Source organism: Ceratotherium simum, chromosome 17 (genome assembly GCF_057802395.1).
Source record: "Ceratotherium simum simum isolate JZ-2026a chromosome 17, ASM5780239v1, whole genome shotgun sequence".
NCBI classification, from domain to species: Eukaryota; Metazoa; Chordata; class Mammalia; order Perissodactyla; family Rhinocerotidae; genus Ceratotherium; species Ceratotherium simum.
Window position 1 is genome coordinate 48,270,886 of NC_141916.1, and position 25,533 is coordinate 48,296,418.

The following is a 25,533-nucleotide window of genomic DNA, read 5'->3' on the forward strand; positions in this document are numbered from 1 at the left end:
GAAATAGTAGCATCAGATGAGTTATTAGCACTTCAGGAAATATCTAGACCCTTATTATCTGATATCATACTCTGACAATATAGAATATAGGGCCAAATTTCAGCAACCCACAGTCATGGGAAACAGAGTCCCTGGGACCAACTTAAATACAGGAATAATCTAACAACATTCTCTGAGACCATTGATTTCAAGCTGCTTCTTCTCAAACCTACATCTGAGTTGCTAACAAGCAATGTTACTTTGCCTCATTTTCCATTCTTCTCTTAGTTTCTACCCACCTCTGAGGGCAGATAGATACTTCTAGTTGACCACGGTCTGTTTAATGTTGAAATCACAAGTGTCTACTGGTTGGCAGGTGGCTCCACTGGCTAACGTGGCTGAGACATTCTGAGCACGGGGGCTGGCTCTGAGCTGTGCGAAGACCTTCCATGTCATTCTAGTCCTGAGTGTGGTCATGGGCTCTACGCCACATTTATGCCCTCATCACCTATAGGCTCACATCCACGATTTCACTAGAGAGTTATACTGTGGGAAGACCCAAGATCCTTTAACTCTTGGAATCACCTCTGTCCTCAGTGAACTGATAAATCTTCAGCACAGCACAGAACCCAAGCATCTCTGGTTGGGGTTCCTTCTGGCAAATTTCTGCACCTGTGGCAGCTGCTCAGCTTGGAACTGTTTGCTCTGACCTTCCTGGTGCCGCTTGTCTGAAGATTGCCTGCAGACTGCTGTGACACGGGATTCCTGCCAGTGAAAAACCATGACTGCACTTTCTATCATAATTGAGTGGACACAGGATTTACTCCATTGCAGCACCTTGCCTGTCTGACTTCATTTCATATTATTAAAAACAGAGACTTGAGGTTTTTTTTTATAAAAAATTTATTGAGATGATGCAATTATAGGCTTTTCTTTAAAAATTATTTGCAACTCACTGGCCCTGAGAAAAGGCATTTTTTTTTGTTTTTTCTTTTTTGTTACATTCATTTGATTCAGTCCCTTATAAACCCCACACCTCATAAACAACAAGAGATTAGAAATTAAACCGAAAAAAAAAAAAAAAAAAAGAAATTCTAGATTCGTCCTGGTTTGCAAGTAGGTGGTTGCAGTCACAAAGAGAAATCTTCAAGAACGTTCACTTGGCATGTGTGAAAGATTCAGGGAGTTGGTAGTTGTTTAGTGTTGATGCAGATGGGGCCAAAAGAGTGTCAGGTTAGTCTCTTGTGGTTTTTAGACAGGCAGGGATTATTGCCTCCTCCCTCCCATGGGCTTCCTTGTGTCACCCCCTTCATTCCAAGTTTCTGCTGAGAAGAGGAGCAGGCTGAATGGGTGAGAGCTAACTAGCACCGAAGGCTTGGGCAAAGAAAACTGCCCTTGTTCTTTGTGTATTTTCCCAAATCTTTTATCTTGAGCTTCCTGGCTGGGAATGGGTCAAATGGGGGTATGGCCGGACTGAATCCCAGTCCTAATTCTGTCCCTGGCGTGCTGTCTGCTCCTAGGGCAACCTCTCTGATACGCAGGTTTCCCTTCAGCAAAAGGGAGTTAATGTTTCAAAAATGTATTCCGAGTTGGGTCCCAGGCAGTGAAAGATGGGGATGGTGGTTACTTAGTCATTTAGGTAAATCCTGTCATATCTGTTTAAGTTTCAGCTAAATCTACATTCTGATTTGGACAAGCTCTCAGTGTAAAAAGACAATGGGTCAGAGGGTTCCAAACATACTGATGAAAGGAGAAACTCCGTCAGTCTGTTATTCCTCTTTTCCTGTGGGGACCCTCTAAAAGGATCTGGAACTTTGGAGCTGCTGCCTTAGGCAAGACCACCTTGCCTTGGGACAAAAAGATCTTAGAGATAACATTGCTTCCCTACAGCCAGTCCAATGACCGCTGCTTTCTTCTGGTGGAGAGGAGGCCACCTGGCAGGGAGAAGAGGCTAGAGAATTTCAAGATACAGGTGAGCCCGTCTGCCCAGGACACAGCTGGAGGAAGCTCTCCTCCTGAGCGCTCTTCTGCCTTTTCCTCCCCTGATTTCTGATCTTGCAAGCCAAGAATTCCCATGACAGCAGCAGGGGAAGGCCAACTATTGGTGTCACAGATGTGCTTTTAATTTGGTTCCAGGTGACACTTTCATCACCCCCAGTACTTAGTGTTGCAGTGAGGAATGTCATGCTAGATTCTGCAGTAGGACAGAAACTCACAGAGGGCAGGGATTTGCACCTGATTCATCTTTGAATCCCTCAGTGTCGGGCACGTGCTTCATCACGCTTTGCTAAATTGAATCTGAAATCTTTGGGGTATGTGGTGTCTAAATACTGTATCCCTGGTGTCAGCACTGCCCAGGTATTCTCTCAAAGAACAAACGAGGAGGACTTTTGCCATTAAGGGAATCAACAGAAAATCACTATTGGTAATATCTGATGGGAAATAAAGACTCCATTGGAATTAGCACATTCTATTTTTTCTTCAAGTGGCTGAAGGTGTGATCCTTAGCCTTACATATTCTTATAGGATACTACTTTAAATACAGAAATACTTGGGGCAAAAGGGAATTTCCCTCCACAATTCAACTGTAAGATTCTTTGAACAGTAAGAACCTGAGTCCTTACACCTGGGTCAGTGAACAGAAGGAGATGTCCTAATCTCAGAAAAGAGCAACATCATGCCCTGGTCTCTGATTTCAGGCTCACACAAAGGGCTTCAGTGAAAATCCACCCTTTCTCTCCAGCTCTTGAACTCAATGGCTTTCACAACACACCAGGAATTTGGCTTAATCTCTCCAAGTGAGATACAACATCAGTCACCTTAGAGGCTGGAAAATGCATCAGTGTGTGCTGCTGGACACTCTTGAAGACATCTGTGGCGTGCTGGGATCCAGCTGCATTTCATTACCATTCCAGCAGGTTGAGACCAAACCCTTCATGAGGGACCCTCTAGGGACCTCACTGCAAGCCCAACATTACAGAAGGTAGAGTAGGGGGAGGGTGTGACAGTGGGGAGAGGCTGGCCACCTCCACGTGTCTATCTGCAGTCTGATAAGAGGCAGGAACAGGGCAAGACTGAACAGCCTTGATCAGCTCCTCAATTCCAGTGTCCTTGAATCAGAAGTCAACCTACTTGTCCCTCCCTCCTCCCAGGCTGGTGTCCTTGTCAGTTCTCCCGTCTGTGTGCCCCCAACCCCTATGTACCTGACTCCACTCAGAAATGGCTTGAGGAGATGCCCGGGGGTCTGGCAGCTTCACTTGGGAACTGCTGCTGACAGCGCACACAAGTACCCTGGGAGCCGGGAGATGCTCACCCAACCGAGTCCAGGAAACAGAGAAATGAGGAGCGCGTGCTTTGTAAGGCAGCTCTCATCTTTTAGATTAAAAAAGACTGTACTCCTAATAGTGGATTCTGAAGCTATATTGAAAGAGTCCATTCAGATGGCCAGAAAAAAAATCTAAAACAGCTCTCTAAAAATATTTGCTATCATCAAAAGTACTAAGGGGTGGCACTTTCCTCATTTTAAGACACTATTGACCTTATTTTGAGGTGAAAAAGAGCCACGAATGGGTCCATTCTGAAACACAGCTAGGGAAGAAGGAAAGAAGGAAAGTTATGTATCTGAGGAATTTCCTGTCTGCCCAGGCTGGGCTGACACCGGTAGGAACCGAGACTGCACACCAGGATCCTCCTCTCTCAAATGCCCTGTGTCCTGTGGGGACCAGGAAACTTTAAAAAAGGCTAGAAACTGAAAAAAAAAAATTAGGTGAGGGCATGAAACTGACCACAAGGTGGCCTCTGGGATGGAGTAGAAGACCCTTCCTTCCTCACTAGCCTTAAAAACCAATAAATCCCCATGATAGAAGATTTTTCACCCAGTTTCTGGACCATCGAGCCTGTGTGGTCTTTTTGTATTTCCACTTTGGAGTACTTGCAAGCTAATCCCAAGGTGCTGGGGTCTTCCAAGCTATTTGGAAGCCCCCATCATTATCTTCCATCCTTATCTTCCGCTGTGTGGCACCACCAAGCCTGTGGTTCTCACAGCCATGTCAGGGGCTGGACCAGCACTCATCTTTCTGGAGGACAGCAGCATCTGTGACGTTTCTGGCCTTCCTCCAGTGGGTAGCCAGATGCCGGGATGTGGGTTTGATTTTGTGGTGCTGGCCACAAAGCACCCAGGCCACTGATTCTGTTTGCCAACAACTCCCAAGACTCTCCAAGAGGCTGACCTCTGCTGAAGGGCATCTGAAGCTCCACAGCAGGCACGGAGTGGGGCAGGGGGAGGCAGGGAAGGAGCGAGAGCAAGAGAGAGAAAAAGAGAGCTCTCTTTTTCACTTTATCCTTTTTAAAAGCATCTTTTTATCCCCCCCAGCCAAGACCCAACAGCAACAGGAACAAACCCGATCCACGCGGCAGGATAAAGAGGAACCTGAACCCTTTTGCAAGTATTCTTTCCTGACCAGCTGGGCTTGCCGCACTTCGTGAGATTTGCAAAAAATATATATATATAATAGATATATATTTCCATAGGAAAACAACCTCGATGTCTTCCCCTGTATGAATGCTGAAAAGTCAAACTGCATGTTCTTAAAAAAACAAAAACAAAAACACCATGAAACTAACAACAGGTGGAAGGGTGAGGGTGAGGAATTACAGATGGAGAGATTCCCAGTGGGTAGGAAACGTGAAACTCGAGTCCCGGGCTCGTGCCCTCGGCCAGAACTCCAGCCCCGCCTTTGCTGGCTGGTTTGTCTAAGGTGCTCTGGGGTCCCTCCTGGTACGCAAGAGAAGCGTCACTCCCATTTCGGGGTCTCTTCCTTCGCTCTCCTCAGCCCGCCTGCTCCATCACGCCTCCAGCAATCCTGGTGGGCAGGGCTTCCCTCGGCTGCCGGCCCGCGGAGGTGGGGGGTTGGTTCCTTCAGCATTCATCTTCCTGGTATATTTGTTCATCCAGCTCCTGGGACTCAAGGTGCTCCAGACGGTCTGTTCGGCCACTCATGATTTCATCTGGGGTTTTCATAAACCTTTGGAAGAAAAAATGGAGGAGTAAAGAGATGACATTTACCTAAAGTTGTCTTCACCTGAAATCTAACCTAGAAAAAGAAAGGCCCATCATCTCACGCAGCTGGAGAGCTACCAAACCCGGCCATTGATGCTAACTTAGCACAAATTAGAAAAAGGTGCTCCTTCCTCCGACTGCCTGAAAAATGGCAAAATAACTATAAAAAAGTCTAGGATGACTGTGTGGTAGAGAGCGCCCCTTGAAGGTGTGTCGTGCATTCCTGCACGACCATACGAGGGAACCCTGGTACAGCTCACTTACCTGCGTTTCTTATTTTTAGAGAGTTAGATTTTACAAAGACCCATGAGAGCTGTACAAGCATTTCCAACCTGGACCGTGAGTCCAGGGAATGGTATTCAAAACTTGAATTTAACTCGAAGGATACAATTAAATGCTGCACGGAAAATTTTGATAAAAGGGCAAGTTAGTAGTGCTTTTGGAAATTAGAAAGGCAAAAAAAAAGAGAATGTTTTTCAGTGTTATCACTGACCCACCCAAAACACTGGCAATTAATCCCCTTTAGTCTATCATCCTTTGCAGCTAGGTGCACACAGCAAGCCTCACCTTGTTCATTGGGTTCACTTGGAAATAACATCAGTGACCTGTTTCGACCACGATTTACATGGTGCAGGAAGGCAGCCTGGATGCAAATGTCCTGCCCTTACTGTGGGAGTGCCCTTTCCACAGCCCCACTCTGCACACCTTCCCCTTCCCATATACTCTGCCCTGCACCAGATGAACTGTCTTAGGACACACATTTTCTCTCATCACTCTATGTTCAAAAGCCTATGATGACCACTTATCAAGTCAAGGATACACTCTTTGGCCTGCCCATCAGTGCCCTCTGTCATCTCTAACCAGGAAACTCTTGTTTGCCACTATTTGCTAGCAAGAACCTCCACTCCAGTTGGGCCAGTCTTTTTTCTTCTATAAATCATGGCTCATGCCCTCCTCCAAACTTTTAGCTTTGCCCTTATTTGGAACCTCTTTACTTCTTTTGCTGAGCCCTACTCATTCTCTGAGCTCTGCCTCATCATCAAACTGCTGCTTAAAGGCACCAGTCCATACTGAAATCTTCCTTCCTTAATGCCCATAAATATTGTAGAGTACCCACAATTTAACACTTCACTAGAGTACACACTGGGTTTTATACCAAGAAGCCTTCATTTTGTGGCAAGTCTGGCTTCCAACACTCATTTCCTCAAAAATGACTAATCTCTCCCCCAATAGCACTATTCTTTCCTTTTATCTTGTTGAAAATCACTATTGGAAGCCTATGAACCTTTCAACTACTCCGACTTTTCTTTTCTGCCCATTATTGCTGAACTTCTCAGGCAGTATGATCTGGAGCATCTGCAGTCCGTCTTCTGCCTTTATCCCCTAGCTAAAACTTCTTCCTCCACATCTGAAGTCACTAATAATCCCTCTAGGCCAAATCCACAGACATGCTATATTTTGCCCTTCAAACGACCCCTTTCTTCTTTTGACTACTTTTTTTATATTAAGCTTCTGATATTCCATACCAGGCTTGGCAAGAAAAGCCTCCATAAGGTATAAAACAGAATTATATAAAATACAACCCTCTGCTTTCTAGGAGCTTATGATCTAGTTGTGAGGAGAAGGACTTCACACATATAGCCATTAAAAATGCTATAAACCAATCACAATGTGGTTTAGGGCCAAGAGAACCCAAGAGATGATGAAAGAAGATATCTGTGTGTGTTTGAGCAGTTGAAGAAGGCCTCATAAAGGGCATGGACCTTTATGGTCCACAGAGATGGACACAGAGGATATACATATTAAAAAAGCAAAAGTTAAAGGGATATATGTTTCTGGCACAGGAAATCATATTAGTGTTGTAGGGCAGCTGGCAGTGTGTATGATGAATTCGGGAGGCAGGAGCGTGGACCAGAGGTAGAAGATTGTTTAATTAATCTAGATGTGAATCATGAAGTCTAGACATCAGCCTTCATTGCAGGGAAGCAATAATAATGCTTTTGCCTTTCTTTCATCTTCCAAATCTCATGAAAGTGCTTGTCATTGGTAGACTCCAACCTGGAACCTGCTGGTAAGAAATCTTGGGAAACGTGTTTCCCAGGCTTCAAGCCCCTGCAACATAGAATGGCGTGGGAATGGTGCTGAAGAGCCAATGGGCAATCCAGCACAATGACTGACTTGGATATAGGAAGAGTCAAAGATAACTTTAGTGTCAAGGTTGGTTGCTTAAAACAATGGTGATGTCACTGATGAGTAACAAGAATGCTGGAGGTGAGAGGTGACTTCTAGTATGTGAAGGTCTATCTTGAACGTTTCATGTCTGAGATACTCATGTGATATCTCAGTGGACACGTCCTGTAAGAAGCTCTTGGAAATTCAGATTTGGAATTTCAGGGAGATTTTACAGCTGGATATAGAGATTTGAGTCTAATCATTGAGTTGATAACTGAAGCTGTGTAACGGGATCAATTCATCCAGGAAAAAGGTGTAGGAGCCAACGAGGAAGTTTAAGGTGAAGGATGAAGAGAAGGCATCAGCAGAGCCAGAGAAAGGAGGGTTCTTTTTTAACTTCATTCCATTCTGTTTTCATTTCTTGAACAGCCTTTTCTGGTTCTTTTGAAGATTTCAATTGTTTTTACTATGCCTAAGTTACCACACCTTCCCAGTGCTAAAGCCCAGATTCTTGGCTCTTTCTACTAAGTTCTTATCCCAGTGAGCTCCTCTGCTCATCCATACTGTCATTTTCTACTTGTATACAGATAATTCCAAATCCACATCTCTAGCCCCATCTGAAACTCTTTTCTGTCCCACCTGCCAAAACCCACAACCTAAGGTCGTGTTTGTTGATCCCACCTTCTCCCAACCTTCACTTGGTCTCACCATTGTCAATTACCACCAGTGTCAGAGGTCTACTTCTACCTCTCCTGATTCGTCCTTTAGATCCCTTCTTCTTCCTCTTCTAATTCTTTCTCGTCTCTTGCATAGTACTTGGAATCACAATCTATGTGGTAGGTTAAATCGTTGGAACTCATTAGCTGTGGGGAATTCTGGAAAGAGGAATGACTAGTGCAGCAGCTTTCAGACTTTTCTGATTATTATGCATTGCAAGAAAACATTTTATATCATGACTCATCTCACACACACACACCCACCCACCCCGGAACCAAATTTTCATGAATCAACAGTCACTCTTAATTCATGTGATATGGTCTGATATTTTTCATCTTTATCCTATCCTATTCAATTCTGTTCTATTACATTAAAAAAAGTTGTGACTGACTCATTATTTCATGATTTACTAATGGGCCATGACTGCAGTTTGACACTGGTTCAGAAACTAGCTTACAGGGTTGGGAACCTGGAGTCCAGCTTTAATTCCTTGCTTTGCCATTGACAACATTACTTGGGTTGCTCCTTTTAACTACACTGGATGTTAGTACGAGATAATACTATTTAATCATTGCCTTATTTTAAAGGTGAGTCAGACTGTGTTTATTTAGTTTTGGCTTTACTACAGGACAGACATAAGTAAAAAAAATTTTTCTTTCTTAAATTCTAACAAACCAGCACCTGGTATCCAATTTGTAGCAATGAGGTCTTTGAGTATCAGACAGGCAGGTAGAGATCTTAACAGTCTCCCTCCTCCCTCTTATTTAAAGAAAACAATATCCTCCCGAAAGAAGGAAAGGAGAAAGAGGAAATGCTACCTGAACAAAAGCCTTTGTCCTGGCTCCTTCCTGATAATGTTTAGTTTGTAGTAGTGGCGCAGGGCTCTGGACATTTTCTCATAGGTCATGTTTGTTCTGTTCTGTTTGTTCAAAGGAGGAAGAGAGAAAAAAAGCACAAAGATACAATGAAATGAACCTGAGAAAAGGCGCTGGGGGAGCTATTAAATAAAAGCTCTCAGCTGCTCCTGTGGCCCTGCCGTTCAGGAAAGCTACCTGCGAATGTGCTGGCTTCCAGGCCCTAGTTCCCACCCTTTGCTTTTCTATACGCCGCCATCGCCAAGATTTCTCCGAAGGTGAATCACCCTTTGTCAGAAGCCTTGGAGCTCTGGCTCATAAAGCGTATCCCACAGCAACCTCCCTTGTTTCCTTTCCCAAGACTGTGGCTCTGCTATGCCCGAGGAATTTCCTGCAGATCCCCCTATCTGTGGGTCATCCTTCACCTTCTGACCCACACCGAGTTTCTTTTTTTTGTTGCAATGACCTTTCTCAAACTGTGTTTCTGGTTTGTCATTTTAAGGAAGAGATTTTTTTTTGTTTAAATTCCTGTTGTGGAAGCAAGAATACAGTGGTTCTGAGCCCTGGGGCTATGGCTCAACGTGGGAGTTGCAGAGGGATTTTTCTCAGTGACTCACACATTGAAGTGTCTGTCAGTGGGGCCTTGCCATATTTGGGCAAGGCCTGCATTAGGTCCTCCTCAACAGGGCCGGAGCGACAGCTGCCCTCCTCGAAGGGGGCAGCCAGGGCAGAGCTTGGCTGTGCCTCTTCTGTCCCCTCTCATTCCGCTGACCTGGCATTGTGCCACCAGGGTGCCTTGTCACCTCTGCCCCACATCGACCTGTCTGTGGTTGGGCCTGAATCTTGGTTACTCACTTTTTTAAAGTAGGAATACAGATTTATTAATTTAAATTTTTTTTGCGGGGGGGGACTTTTTGCTCTATTTATTTTATTTTATTGTGGTAAGAACTCTTAACATGAGATCTACCCTCTTAAATTTTTAAGTGCATCATATAGTAGTGTTAACTATGGGTACAATGTACAGCAGATCTCTAGAATTTACCCATCTTGCTTCATGGAAACTTTATGCCCATTGATCAGTAACTCCCCATGTCCCCCTGGCCCCAGCCCCTGGCAACACCATTCCACTCTTCGGTTCAATGAATTTACCTATTTTAGATACTTCATATAAATGGAATCAAGCAGTATTTGTTCTTCTGTGACTGGCTTATTTCACTTAGCATAGTGTCCTCAAGGTTCATCCATGTTACATATTGCAAAATTTCCTTCTTTTTAAGGCTGAAGAGTATTTCACTGTATTATATACCACAGCTTCTTTATCCATCCAGACATCAATGGACATTTCGGCTGTTTTACCCATTTATTACATCTACACATTTTAACAGTTTTCCTAACTATAAAAGACTTTATCTTTTAAATTCCATTCCCTCTTCTCAGTGTGGAAAACTGGGGGGCGATCATACTTCTTGCACTGTTTGCATTTAAAGGGGATGTTTGAAAGTCAGAATATAAGTATTTTCTATGTAGAAAAGGGCTATTGCGAACATGGGAATTTCTAACTGAGCAGAACAGAAGCGACACTTCCCAAAGCTCCCCTGTGAGTCATAGAGTCCTGGAGCGCTTCCCTGTTACCCAGTTCCTAACGACGCGTGGGTGGCAGGGCCAGGTCAAGGGGACACGAGTGAGGGTTACTCATAACGCAGCCCCATCAGACCGGGACATGCTGAGTTAACTGGCACCTGGCACCAGTAACAAATGGAAAGGGGCATCTTTATTATCTCCTTCCCTTTGCAACTGTCTAATTGTTTGCCCAGTGAGGAATAAACTAAATAATGATGGGAAGACTTAGGAAGCAGAAGACAGACAATTTATCTTCCAACCCAGGGCTAAAGGCTTGCGTTTGGCACTAGTTTACAGAGCAAATATCTGGGGCCCTTTTACCTTATGGTTTCCCCACAGTCGAGCCAGTCCATTGGGATCCACTATCCGGAATATTTTGGATTCTTTGTCCTCCCATCGGATGAAGTTTTCGTACCGGCTGTCAGAAAGCAACTGATAGACGTAATCCCAAAGCAGTCTACAGTCTACAGGGGAGAAGGGCAAGAAAACACTGTTGAAAAGGTTCCTTGTGCAGGCACTAAGAACAAGAATCAGCAAATAACTGAGTACCCGCTTTTGCCCACTTTGGATTGATTGTCTAACCTCCTCGTTTTACAGTGAGGAGACTACGGCCCAGAGAGACCTGTGAGATGGTGTTGGAGAAGGGCGACCTTTGACCTGTGGAGGCCTCAGAGACCATTCAGGCCAAGTGCCTCCCTCCACAGACAGGAACACGGTGACCTAGAGAGAGGAAGCGACTTGTCCACGGTCATGACCAATGCCTTGAACTTGAGCAGAGCCCACATGAGAGATGGAGAGCAAGCTCTAACTTCAAATGAGTTGGCTCTGAGAGTGAGCTGAAAGCAGGCCGGCAGGGTGAAAGGGCAGCAAGAGTCCCAGTGCTCCAACGAGAGCAGTGTGGTGTAAAGGGTGGGCTAAAAGATCGCCCTGGTGATGGAGGGTGACATTGAACTCACGAAATTGTGAAGATTGGGGTCGGCTAAAAGATGTCAGACAAAGAAGCGTGACGCGTGAAAAACTGTGGGAGAAGAAAAACTATGTGGTTTGGAGACTATGACTGTGGGAACTGTGGCTCGCATGGTTTCCAGAAAGAATACAGATATTCTCATTACGGCCTAATTTAGAAGTCTTTGAAATTGTTTTATTATAATGGAATCACTGTAGAAAGACACTCAGTGCAAAAAAACTGCTTTCTCCATTTGCAGAACTGATATTCAGTCATTTGGTCAGACACAGTATTTATTAAGTGAGTTAGTACAGGCCAGGTGCTGTGCTGGGCATTGCCTTTTGGCTGTGGGTTGGCAAATTCAAAGAGAAGGCCAGCACTGCACACCCTTCCCTGGTTCTAGTGCTTTCTGGGTTTGTGCCTAATGGTGCAGGGTTTGCCTTCTAGCAGAGCCTTCATGGGTGGGTGGGGACAGACGTGTACTTTCTAAGCCTAGTTGATGCTGGACTGGCCTCCAGCTGTGAATAAGGGGCCCAACTTCCAGATGTTCACTGTTGATTCTGGGAGCTTTGATAGGCACTAGCCAGAATGGCTAGTAATAAATGATTAATTACTGAAAGCCAAGTATGTGCTCGGCACTTCCCAGGCACTATTTCTAATCCTCACTTTCCATGCATTATTTCTAATCCTCGCTATATGTGCATTATTTCTAATCCTCATTTCCCACGCATCCTTTCTAATCCTCTAACACCCGAGGTCGCTGGGATTTGAGCTCCGGGCTCCTGCACTACAGTGTGCTGACTTCCTGATGCTGGGTGAGGCCTGGCACACCTGGGAGGGGAGGGTCCAATCCAGACTCAGAATATTTGAGAGCCAACACATTCACCACCCAGGGAACAAAACAAACCCTTCTCTGGAGTATGTTTATGAGGGGAATTGAGTCAGGTCACCTTGGGCAAGTTTCTTCCATGTCCCTGAGGTTGTTTCCTCATTTATGAAACAAGAATAACACTTACTTTACGAGATTATTGTATTAGCGATAATGCGAGTGAAGAGAAGTAATGAAAATAACATCAAGGGCATTTACTGGGTGCTGTTTGCACGCACTGTGCTGTGTGGGCTATAAGCATGGCTGCGTGTGACCCTTACGACACCTCAGGAGGCAGGTGCTCCTGCTAGTCCTACTTTATCGACAAGGAAGCTGTGGCTTAGAGGGTTTGGTAATTTACTCAGAGGGCACAGCTCCTGAGTGACATGTGTAGGATTCCAGGCTCTGCGTGACTCCGAAGCTCGTGCTGCGGCACACTTCCTGATGCGACTTCCATTCTCAGAGAAGCTGAGGTATATATGTGTAAAAGTTTAGGACTTTCCAGAGCAAGGTTTAACTCTGTGTGGTGCGTCCTTTGTGCAATCTGGCTTTCTCTCTGAACAGCAGAAGGAACTGGCATAAAATGTGGCATTTTTCAGGAGGCTTCATCTTTCAAGGAACCACCATTAAACTTAAAATGACCATAAATCTTTAGTGTCCCTTGTGAATCCTTTTTTCCCTGACTATCTGTGTCTAAAAGTTAATGTGATGTGTGATTTATTCTGTTTTGGAAAAGGACAAGTGGTCTTCTTAAAACAATGACCCTATGATCCTGGAGTTTGAACCCCATTCTAACCGAAGCTACCAGCCACTTCTATTCCCTCCTACCTGCCCCTGTGTGTAAGAGGGTGGGCTGAGGAGGGGGAGGAAAAAGAGGACCAATCCTAGCATTATAAGTGCCTTGAGAAGTCAGCGTGACACTACTGCAGCCTGAGAATAATCTAGCTCATTTTTAAGGCACTTGTAAGAGGGTGACCCTAGTTTCTAGGCAAAGCAGTGAAGTAGGCAAAGAGTCGTAACCCTTCTTGCTACCTCCTGGTCTTGCAACATTTTTACTACAAATGGAAAATAGAGAATAGAGCTCTGGCGAAATTGTCCAATCTTCAAATGGCAGATACATTTTAATTTCCCACAATCTCTTCCAACTGGAAAACATCTGATAAAACCAAATATTATCATATAAAATGCCAGTAAATTTAGGAGGAACAAAGGGGTTTGTGTCTAACTCCTCTGCTGTTTCCCTACAGAGTTACAATCACTTTTACCACAAAGAGGCTTGATGATACCTTTGGAGTCATCTGGATTGGGAATATGATTCTCTAGAGTGTTCTTTTTAATAAAATTTAATAATAAAAAAACTATCTGGTTGTCTTTCGTACTTTGATAGAAAGAAATTTTGCACATATGATAGTGAGCAACATATAGGCACTTCTCTCACGTCTAGCCCACCTGGAGCTAAAACTTAAGGGGATGGTTCTCCTCTCATCCCCATCCCCAACTGCACAAGGAATTTCACTTTCATTGTTTTTGTTGCTTCTCTTTTACTGCCTTGGTACATTCTATTTCTCATAAATAGTGAAATGAGAACTAGACCATTTCTCCAAGTAAGGGCTTAACCAGCACTGGAGTACCATGTTGGTTTTTCAGAGACATCAAAGTGGGACTTTCATGTAAACCATTTACTAAAAAAGATCTAGAATTTTATCTGCTCTTTGGTTGGTAAATGAAGGGCAGAGCTTACTAGAGAACAGACTTTACCCATAAGTTTCAAGAACACTTGTATCTTGCAAACTTTTCCCTTTCATAAATGTGAAAATAATCCCAAACAAGCTGCCAGTTGATCATTTTAAATGACATTTAATCCAGCAAAGCCAACTTTAGCTGAGTAATAAAGATATGTTGACATTCAAGACATACTGAATTACTCAGTCACTAATGAAGGTAGCAACAGGAATTCTGTGGCATAAAGTCGTTGTTTCAAGCTCAGAGTGTAAGTGACTTTTATAACACTATTGATTGTTTTGTTTCTTTAGTTAAAAATATGCCAGATGATAAAAATAAATGCCTGACCACACAACAAGTTTTTTTTTCTTTTTTTTACAATTGAAGCTCAAGTCATAGGAGTTATTTTTGTTTTTAAGATTTCAATTGAATAAAAGGCACATCCTTTTTAGTTCCCTGGATCCTCTGGAGGCCGTGACCACAGCCCACCTGCAATTTTTCAGCTCTGTCGAAATCCATGTCTGCACAGATACACTATTCTTTGATCACCAATGAAAATGCTTAATACTACATAAATAAAACTCACCAAACTCTATAAACAAAAGTTCATCTCATTACAAAACACTTGAACATGCATGTGAAGGACAATTTATGTCACAAAGTATTCATTAATTTTAAATGCGTTTCTCTTAAAGAGCCTTCTATAGCAAGGCATGTGGGTATTTTAAACAAATGTCCATGATTTGGATTGTCTCTCCCATGAGATGAAGTTTATGAAAGGGTTTAGCTGAAGTGATATGCCGCTTTCACCTGCAGAAAGAGAGTGTCCTCTCTCTCACTGAGTGAGGGACTCTGGGTATCTGTGGCTAAAAGGCATTGTAAAAAATCCCTCCTTGGGCCGGCCCCGTGGCTTAGCGGTTAAGTGCGTGCTCCGCTACTGGCAGCCCGGGTTCGGATCCCGGGCGTGCACCGACGGACCGCTTCTCCGGTCATGCTGAGGCTGCGTCCCACATACAGCAACTAGAAGGATGCGCAACTATGACATACAACTATCTACTGGAGCTTTGGGGGAAAAAAAAAAGGAGGAGGATTGGCAATAGATGTTAGCTCAGAGCTCGTCTTCCTCAGCAAAAAGAGGAGGATTAGCATGGATGTTAGCTCAGGGCTGATCTTCCTCACACACACACACAAAAAATCCCTCCTGTGGTTAGGGAGAAATATTTTCACTCCCATGTCTGTCTCTTACCAGAGACTCACTGTATAAGCTCACTGAGCAGAGATTGTAAAAAGAGGGGCAATTCACACATAACCAACATGATTCCTAATGAAAAAAACCATGCTAGACAAGACTGACGTTTAAAAAATCTGAGTGGGCAAGTCATGTTATTGACAAAGGGAACGTTTAATGATGGTGGTTAATTTAAATTTCAGGAAAGCTTCTAAGAAAGTGATGTTATGTTGTTTTAACTGCCCCAATGGAATTTTAAATGAAGGTCTGCAAACCAGAGTTCTGTGGATATAATCACCAAGAAGAGGCTGAGTGTCTCTGTTTCATTTCTTTAAATTTATTACGAAAAATTAACAAATTTATTTCAGGTTCAGCAACAGAACAGGTAAGTAATATGCAAAATAAAAAGTTGCTACTCTGCTTTATAGCAGTGGTTCTAAACTAGGGGCAATTTTGCTCCCTGGGGGGTAATGGCCATGTTTGGAGACAATTTTGGTTGTCACACTGGGTGTGGATGGGTGGAGCATGCTCCTGACATCTAGTGAGTACAGGCCAGGGATGCTGCTAAATATTTTAGAATGCACAAGACAACTCCTTACAACAAAGACTTATTTGGCCCAAATATCAAGAGCGCCAAACTTGAGAAACCCTGCTTATAGAAACAACGGGGTTTACAACACGCAGGGGAGCATCTGCAGCTCAGTTTTTTTTTTTTTCCTCCTCAGTTCCAGATCAGCCATTACCTAGAAGCAGAAAGTTGATAAATCCAGTGCAGCCGACCCTGTGTTGATACGCAGAGGTGTGTTTACAATGGGCAATTGCTTGTGCTCTGCTGTGGCTTAGGAAAACAGAAACCATATGTGCACAGTGGCAAGCTGGGGGAGGGAGAAGCTAAGGCAACGATCCACGCTTCCTGGTTTCATTGGGGCAGAGACCACAGCTGCAAACAAGCCTGGACCCTTTCACCTCTGGTTGCATAAGGTGTGGAGCAAGGCTGGGAATCACTGGTATCTGCAACTCAGGCCTTACAGCTGAGATTAAGCCCACAGCTGGGACCTAGTGGTCTAGATTAAGACCACAACTGTCCCAGGTGTGGGGGCAGCCCGGGGAATTCGCATCCAGGGACTGCCGGGAGGGAGGGACGCTGCATTACGGTAATGTGTGCCCTTAAACAAACTGGAATTCCCAGTCTCCTCAAGCCGCTTCTATTATTTTCCACCCAGCCACTGGGCTGTTACTGTTTTATCTTTTAAAAATGTTGCCCTGAAACTTCCTTCTCTTCTAGGGCTCTTTGATTTCTCAGTATTTCACAGTGAAAATAAAGGGCAGTGACTCAGAGAGTGTGAGAACTCAGAGCCACTTGGGACGTTCCTGTTGGAATGCAGGACCTTCCCCTCTCCCAAGGGTCTCATCCATCTCCTCCAAATGTGGGCAGCGGGCAAAGCCTCAGAGGAGGGGAGAGGGATGCAGAAGTTAATCTCTAAGGAAATAGGAAACTAGGGCCCCTAGAAGCGGTGCACTTTGCAGGCCATCATCACTTGGAACAAATGCCCCAGACACAGGCTTTCTGAGCCAATGCCTCATGCCAGCTCTGGATGGGCCAGTGCGCTGGCTGTGCCTACTGCTCTCTCCTCACTCTCTGCAGCCCTGGAGTAGAGCAAAGAAAAATGGAGCAGAGGAGGGATACTAACACTTAGTAATTAACCTACTTGTGCTATATATTCACATATTGTCTCATTAGTCCTCAAAAGTGTGCAGAAATGGGTATTCTCATTATAACAAGGATAACGAAACCACGCCTCAGGGACATTAAGCACCTCTGCTTGGGAGACAAGGTCTGGATTCCAATCCTGCTGACTTCCCACTGGCCCACACTGTTCCCCCAGGAACACTCTAGGCCAACTGCTGATCAGGACTCTGGTCCCCAGACCTAAAGGGTTCTGGATGCAGGGCTCTGCAGAGGGTTATCAGCCTGAGATAGTGCAGAAGGACGTGGCTCTGTCAGCTGGTACTAAAACCCTGAGCCCCTCTGGCTTATAGAGACATCCCACAACCCTGTCCTTTCTTTCCTCCAAACAGATATTTACAGACATACGCGTGCGTGCAAGGGCACACACACACATGCACACCCCAACTCCTTACAAGGGCCCAGAGATCACTCTCATACTAATCCCTTTAGACTTCTCTTTTATGACGTCTTTTTCCCTTCAAGGCTGCTCCTGAGGCTCATTTATAAAAGAAAATAAAAGTCCACGAGCCTCATTTGAAACAATTTCACCACCATTCAATCCTGCTGGGGAGGAGGCCAAGCTGGAAGCACGAGGGCAGAGTACAGTGTCACTCCCTCTGGTCCTCGCAGCCCCCCAGGATGAGCCTCCAACTGCTGACCCAGGAGTCTCAAGCTTATTTTTCTTCATCTGATTTAAGATTAAAGGCTTCTAGGATTGAATTTCTGTGTATATAAAACTCATCCAGTCAATAAAACCAAATCAAGAAAGTACATTCTTCTAGTCAGGTGGCAAATAAGCAATCCAGGAGATGCGATGTTTCTCTGATAATCTTTCTGTTTCTGTTAAAAATGTAACCTTGAGAAATAGTAAACATATTTTTTCAATTCCCTTCAAGGATCTGAAAGACTGCCATGATGTGTGTTATAAGAGGGTTGGGACTGAAGAGAACATGAGCTGGGAGAGGATTCTATGTCTTATCTGCTGTGGGGTCAACCAACTCATGATATCCTCACAAAGCGTGAAGTTCATGTTTGCAAAGAAAATCGAGAGAATTAAGCAAAAGTTGTGAGATGAGCACAAGAAATATTCTCCATGTGGATGGGTCACGGACTTCGAACAACCCAATCTGTACAGACTTCTAAAGTCCCCACTTTCGTGTAGCAAATAAAGAGCTATGAATGGATTATAAACCAGTTTGCCAATGAGTCTTGCTTCCTTAGCAGATTTTTGGATTAAGGCCAAGGAAGGGACAAGCAGACAGGAAGTCTGGTAACTCAGGTTTTAATGGAATTGAAGAACTTTAAGAGAAAGCCAAAACGACTTAAAATTTTTCCTTTAAGACTTAGCTGTCTATAGTTAAAATCAAAGCAGGAGCTTAGTTTGTTTGATGGCATAAAGTAAGAGGGATATTGCCTTATGCCAGCTAAGATGCAAAATTTGGCATTTAGAGATGCTGTACTCCATCACCTAGAAAAATGCCTGCCATATAGAGATACGTAATAATTTTTGAATAAATGAAGGAATGATTTAACTACATAATTCAAGTATGCAAAGAAACAATTTCTTTTATTTAGTTGTATTTTATTTATGGTAATGATGCTATTGTAACTACTCTGACTGGTCTGCAAACAGTCTACAGCCTGAGTCTAGAACTTGTCTCCTTTCTTACATCACTTGTTATTGTTCCTTCCACATGTCTTAGGCACGCCTCAGCCTCCGAAGTGCAAGTAATTCCCTGAGAGCAGGGACAGCGTTTTCTACATCTGCATCCTACCTTACGCCTGCGATTCCCGGCATACCCAACATACGCGTAAACAATGCTGTAGAACAGGGGCAGCCAACGTTTTCTGGAAAAGGCCAATTAGTAAATATTTTAGGCTTTGCTGGCCATACGATCTCTGCTGCCACGACTCACCTCTGCCACTGCAGCGCAAAAGCAGCCTCAGACAATACTAAGTGAATGGGTGTGGCCGTGTGCCAATAAAACCTGATTTACAAAAACAGGCGGTGGCTGATTTGACCCATGGGCCGGGGTTTTCAATCCCTGCTCTAGAGGCCCGGGTCAGAAGGAAACAAGCGTGTCAGAAAGACCACTGGACGGAAGCTCGAGGCTGGACTTTTGAGGTGTCTGCATCTCAGTTGCTTCATCTGTAAAAGGCCCGGCTAGCATTGAAATCATCGAGTTCTAAGAATGAATTTCAATATATACTGAAAACACGACTCACGGGATCCCCACTGTCCTCATCACCTTATGCTGCTCACTGCCAACATACTTGCCGGCTGTGAAACACACTGGTGAGACACAGGCCAGAGAAACTTTTGTGGGCTGAGAAAAATGTTAGAAGGTTGACAGATGCTGTCCCCCTCCCCCACACTCCAGCCAAGCAATCCCTTCCCGAGGACAATAAATAGAAAATAAGCACAGCAAGAAGCAACTTGCTGGTTGTTACATACACCATTGGCTATTCAATAAAAAAATAGAACCCAGGGATCTTGTCTCACTCTGTCTTGTGTCAAACTCTCTCCCATAAATGCCAGCCATTCCCACTTGTTCAACTCAGTAACAGTTCTTCTTATCCTTTGAAAAATATGCGACAACTTTAAAAATAAGCTACGTTATATTTAAATAGATCTAATTTGTGGTTTGTATTTAAACTGTCAACTACCTCTTGAATTTCCTCTGTTGATTATTCTAGTTTTTCCACAAGGTAAATACCTAAGTAAACTATCATAACTTTGCATATCATCTTTAAATTGTATGATGAATCCCAATTTCAGAGATATTAAAAAGTGGGGAAAAAAAGAATTGATGAATTATGATGGATTTTTAATGGTTTGATTCTTGGATTTATGTTTCTACCTGAAAGAGAAAAACTACACTGGGCCTTATCTTGCTCTGGAGTTTCCCCCATCTGGAATGACCTCTTTTTCTCTAATCCCCACTTGTCCATATTCTAAGCATTCATCTAAGCTAAAAGCCAGCCCCCCCCCCCCCCCCGACAAAGCCTTCCCTGACAGCCCCGCTCTGACCTCCTACAGTACTTAACAGGAGTCCTTTAAAGACAACACGCACTGCACTTATAGCTACCTGTTCAGCTCTGTCATGATAAAGATTGTCTTATACCTCCTCGAACACCCCACTCCCACGAAAACAGTACAGTGCCTTAAACACAGAAGGCGTCCAAATGCATTAATCTTAGCATACCTGAGCAAATTACATCTGAACGGATAGGAATTTGGCTTTACTTTTTGATCCACATTCATAAGCAGTGTTTCTATCCATACCCCCCAGCTACGGTATTCATCGGGGCGACATTCAGCAGCGCCTTCATTTCTTTCTGTGCTGTGCTCATTTAACAAGATTAAGGAACTAAGTTTTCTTATCTAATAGCTGCTTTACAGAGATTTGAAGGATTTTAATGGCTGTTCAGTAACGACAGAACTTTACATTGTACATAGGAATCATCCAATGAATGCGACCTCTAATAAACAGAATCAGTTTTACAAGGACCTTAGTAGGTAAAAAGACCCCAGAAGGGCTGGGGTGGAGAGACAGGGATGTTCCAAATGAAACAAAGGAGCCTGGAATTGTGATGAGTTCTCTTCAGAGAGTTACAGATTCAAGACTAAGGATTAGATCGTACACTTTCCAACCCTCTCATTTCACCCCTGAGAAAAACAGTGCCTTTCGGTTAAATTAGCTACTCCTGGATTTGGTTAAATTAGTTAATACACACATCTGGAGATTTTTAAACTTTTGAATATACCATTAGAGCATTAATAATGAATAATTCTAGGGGATTTTATCATACTGAAGGAGTTAATGCATTTCCCCAAAGGATCTGGGCCCTACGATTATTTTACATGAATATTCTGACTTCCTAGAGTCACAAAGAAAAGCACAGATTCCCCTTTTCTGTGTGTTCCGAGAGAGAGAGGGCATCCATAGGCACCAAGGTCATCACTTGGGTGCAACAATATTTCATAGAGCATCTTACTGATGAGACGACATCCATCATCAAACAATTCTGACATTCAGGAATAAGATTTAAAGTTGCAGCACAACTTTTAAGAGACCTAATAGTTTAAAACTCATAAATCTACCAAACAAGGGAAAAATTACTCCATAAGTTGAAACGATTTAACTTTCTGGCTCTATGGGCTTATCTAAGATTCCTAAGACGTCTGTGGTGAAGACAGCATCACGGAGGAGGCGGACAAGACAGATCTTGATGAGGAAGCCAGGCCCCATGAGGGCAGCACTACAGACGGCAGCCAACGGGGCAGCAAGGGCTGTCCTGCAGACCCTGTCACCCCACCCCTCTTTGCCCTTTGCTTCTCTGGGGCTCAGTTTCCTCTGTGGTTTCCCCTGTCCAGATGACTTTTCCATATAAAACAAATGTAGCAGTTAACCTCCAAGAGCTGTCCTGAGAATTATAAACAAGTAGAAAGTATCTGCAAAACGTCCAGTACTGCTGTACAGACCATGCAAAAAACAAGACAAGGAGAGTATATACAGACAAGAAGGGTCTTGCCTGGAAAGCACAAGACAGGTCATTTATATTATTCACAGTCATATACTGACCCCATCCTCTTTCTCCAATTATCTGTGGAAACTGACATGTTTTGCCTAAGCTCTTTGCTACTTTATCCCGTTCTTTCTCATTTTCTTTTTATTATTAAAAAAATACTCATACGTCGGGGCTGGCCTCGTGGCGTAGCGGTTAAGTACGCGCGCTCTGCTGCAGTGGCCCGGAGTTCGCAGGTTCGGATCCCGGGCGTGCACCAACATACTGCTTGTCAGGCCATGCTGTGGCTGCCTCCCATATAAAGTAGAGGAAGATGGGCACGAATGTTAGCCCAGGGCCAGTCTTCCTCAGCAAAAAGAGGAAGATTGGCGACAGATGTTAGCTCAGGGCTGATCTTGCTCACACACACACAAAAAAATACTCATACATATATAAAGGTAGAGAGAACAATAACGTGAACCCTCATGCATCCATCATTCAGCTATACAGACATCAGCCCATGGTTAACTTTATTTTATGTACATCCCACCCATGATGTACATTCCCCCAACCCTGTGGGATCATTTTGAATCAAATACAAGACATAGATTTTTTCATTCTTTGTAGTTTTTTTGTTTTTCTTTGGTGAGGAAGATTGTCCTTGAGCTAACATCGGTGCCAGTCTTCCTCTATTTTTTTGTATGTGGGTCGCCTCCACAGCATGGTTTGATGAGTGGTACAGGTACGTGCCCGGGATCCAAACCCGTGAACACTGGGCCGCTGAAGCAGAGCGTGCGACCATAACCACTATGCCACCAGGCCGGCCCCAATTCTTCACAGTTTTTTAAATACATATGTCATATTTCTTTGCCATTTTATTTTCTTGATTCAACATTCTTGATGTAAATTATTTATAACAATAAAATTGAGGCAACATTGGAGGTGTACTTGGGGCCAGAGAAAAATTTAGAAACAAATGATTTAAATAAAAAAAGACACGAGTCAAGGCAGAGGCAGTTAAGGTAGCCTGCAGGACTCCGCATTGTCATGCTGTTATGAGCGTTTCTCACCTTTCCCTGAACGAGTCTAATCTCTTCTGCCTCCATGCCTCCCTCCCACTACTGAACACACAATCACCTCCCTCCAAGGGAGGGAGCATTTAGCTATCTCCCTCCAAGGCCTTCCTCAGTTCCTCCAGTCAAAATGCACCTTCTCTCTGCTTTGCTTCCATAGCACTTAATTTTCCTAGCACACAGTAAGTACTCAATAAATGCTCGTGCAAATGAACGGGACATAAAACTTATTTCATTCTGCCGTGTATCTTAGTTAGCTGTTTTCACATCTGTCTCCCATAGTAAACTTTAAATTCCTTGAGGAAATAATTGTGTTAAATCAGCTCTGTGTCCCTCACTTCCTAATGTGTTTTTCTTTGCATAGTAGGTGCCCAACAGATGTCTCAGGAACGGAGAGATGCTCTAGAAAAAGAGCGAACCTTGCAGAGTGGTTAGAGGATTAAGCTTCCGGAGAACGACTTCATGTAAATTATGGGCAGACTAGCAAAAATACAATGTGTAGATCTTTTCACTGGTTTCTAGTCTTAGGGAAGCAAATTTGGGCTTGTCATCATAAAAGTAAAAGAATTTGGGAGTGGTTTCCTTTAGTCCAAACGACCTAGCAACACCTGCCACCAACACCATAATTCTGTTTTTCTCTCCTATCCCCTCCCAAGGTGAAGGCCACATTGAGTTACTGCCCACAGGATAGAATTACAGGACTGAATCCGAGACAAAGGTTCTTTATGCTGCGTCTGGTCATTAATTAGCTGCTGGAAACTTCAGGACAGGGCCATTAACATGCTCATAAACCTTTTATTTTAAATGTTTTCGCTTAGCCATGATTCTGATGTGACTCTCCTTGTAAGCTGGACGTAGGACATTGGTTTCTTAACATTTCTGAGGCTCATTAACTACTCCATCCCAGTGGCTCGTTAACTAGCCCATTAGGGATTTCGCCTCATCCAGGCAGAAGCCTCCACCTGCCCTCACAGAGCCTTTGAGGCACGTAATCATAACCGGGAATGGTGTGAGGCTAGCTGCAAGGCTCTAAGGAGAGCGCGGGGCTTCGCTAGATCTCCCCTGAGGCTGAAGTGGCCGGAGAGAGGGGAGTGCTCACTCACCTGCTATTCTCCCAATGGGCATGGCGTGCTCCTCGGGCGGGGAGACGGAGACCATGATGTGGTTCATGTATGCCAGGTCTTCCCGATGGGAGAGGTTGATGGGTTTCCCTTCTCTATGCAGCCCGTCCTCGGAGAGCCTGGACTGTTTGAAATCCACGGAGTGCCGGGGGTTCAGGATCAAAGGGTGCATGATGGGACTGGGCATCAGCTGGATCACGCGTGTGTTCTCCTGCCGGGGGCTGGATGGCTTCTGGTGGGACTCAGAGGATGGTGGGCAGTGATTATTCTCCATGGGAGACACTGATAGGGGGTAGGACTCCTGGTGGTTGTTTTCCTGGTGGAGCCTCGGTCCCTGGGCCCTCTCGGCGGGGGAGAGGCGGCGGATCATGTTGTCCAGGGGGGACCGGAGGGGCCGCTGCTCGGGGTCAGGAGAAGGCCGGTGATTTGTTGTGATGGGTGATCTAGAACGGTGTAACAGTTCAATGGTGGGAGGGTTGTGGTGCACACTCTCCACTGATGGCCTTGGGGTCCTCTGGACACAGTTATCTGTGGAGCAGAGGGGAAGACAATCACAGACCCCAGTGAACTGTCGGAAGAGGGACCTCACTGGGGTTCTAAAGGTAGTAAACGGCAGAGCACGTGTGTGGCAGTGTGGCACCTTCCGCAGGATGCAGAGTGTCTTTCTCACTGCTTAAAAAAAATTAAAGTGGACATACTTGAAATTCTTTTCCTACCACTAGACGAGCTAAGAATGTCTGCAAACATTCCATTAATCTCCTACTAGTGGCTTATAAACCCAAGGAAGCCAAACTTTCATTTATCTTTTGTTACTTGACTCTTCAAAGTGACTTTCGGGGTCCTTAAGGCTTTCTCTCCAGATGCTCTCACTGACTCATATTTTCATAACTGATTTTTCATATTCTCTACCTCCAGGAGTTGTTGTTGGTGTTAATGATAATGATAAGGATAAAGTAATTACTATATTCTAGGTACTGGAGAATATTGTTTAAAATTTACAACACTCCTAAGTAGGAGAAACTAACTACGAATACTCTTATCTTACAGGTGATAAAATGGAGGCATAAAGAAGTTAAGAAACTTATCCAAGGCCACACAGCCAGTTAAGGCATTAGAACCAGATTCCAGTTCGATTCTAGAAACTGTATACCCATGACAATATCTGCCACTTTGCTATGTAGAAACTGGGGGAAAAAGTCATATCAAAACCTGCTCTAAGCATGAACAGTGGGCCTAATTTACAGAATGACAGTCTTGTTGTACTTGAAAGAACATTTAGTATCACCTTGTTTCTCAGTGCACAGACCCTACAAAAGCTGAGACAGGTAGAGGTAAGTAAGAAGGAGGAGGGATGGACACCCCTCAGAACACTTCCACTCCATCCTGCTTGAACTTCCAAGCTGGTGACATTTGAGCAAGGACCACATCAGAAGTGCACACAGCTCAGCAAGAGAAGTAGCTCTGTGGGCTGGGTGGAGGGAGGGACCAGCACTCACATGGCATTAGGAGTCCCTCTAAGGGCAGGAAGGACAGAAATCTGCCTACAAAAATGCAGCTTTCCACAGGGCCCCACACTCATCTCAATGAGGTTTCTCTGGCCATATCTGTGCCCAGAGCTGTCTCACCAAAAGGACGTGCATGGTTGCAGGTCCCTGCTCTAGTCAAAGACTTGTCCATGGTTCTAAGTGAAGCAAGTCAAAGATATCTCCTTTGTCCCTTATAACAATATCTATATGAAGAACATACAAAGGGAATCTGGGAATCTGACAGGGTTAGGAAACAGACAGAAGTGGTGGTTTCTTAAAGTTTTACACAGTGTTAACAAGAAAATGGGAACTCCATTAGATCTCACTTATTATACGAGACAGTGAACAAAAGAAATATTGTTCATGAGCACTAAAAGATCATCTGCTTGAAAGTAAAGGGTTTATTCTGT

General features: G+C 44.2%; 1 protein-coding gene across 2 annotated transcripts in view; it reads right to left on the reverse strand.

Annotated features, from left to right (window-relative positions):
- Positions 1 to 1,202: 1,202 nt before the first annotated feature.
- Positions 1,203 to 25,533, reverse strand: part of ETV6 (ETS variant transcription factor 6) — a 219,778-nt gene continuing 195,447 nt past the window's right edge. For both annotated transcript variants that reach the window (XM_004435375.3, XM_087442736.1), the window contains exons 5-8: positions 23,580 to 24,125; positions 10,723 to 10,865; positions 8,746 to 8,846; positions 1,203 to 5,003 (exon numbers count right to left, since the gene is read on the reverse strand). In XM_004435375.3, coding sequence (XP_004435432.1) covers positions 4,898 to 5,003; positions 8,746 to 8,846; positions 10,723 to 10,865; positions 23,580 to 24,125 — 896 coding nt within the window. In that variant the 3' untranslated portion in view covers positions 1,203 to 4,897. The remainder of the gene's footprint in view (positions 5,004 to 8,745; positions 8,847 to 10,722; positions 10,866 to 23,579; positions 24,126 to 25,533) is intronic.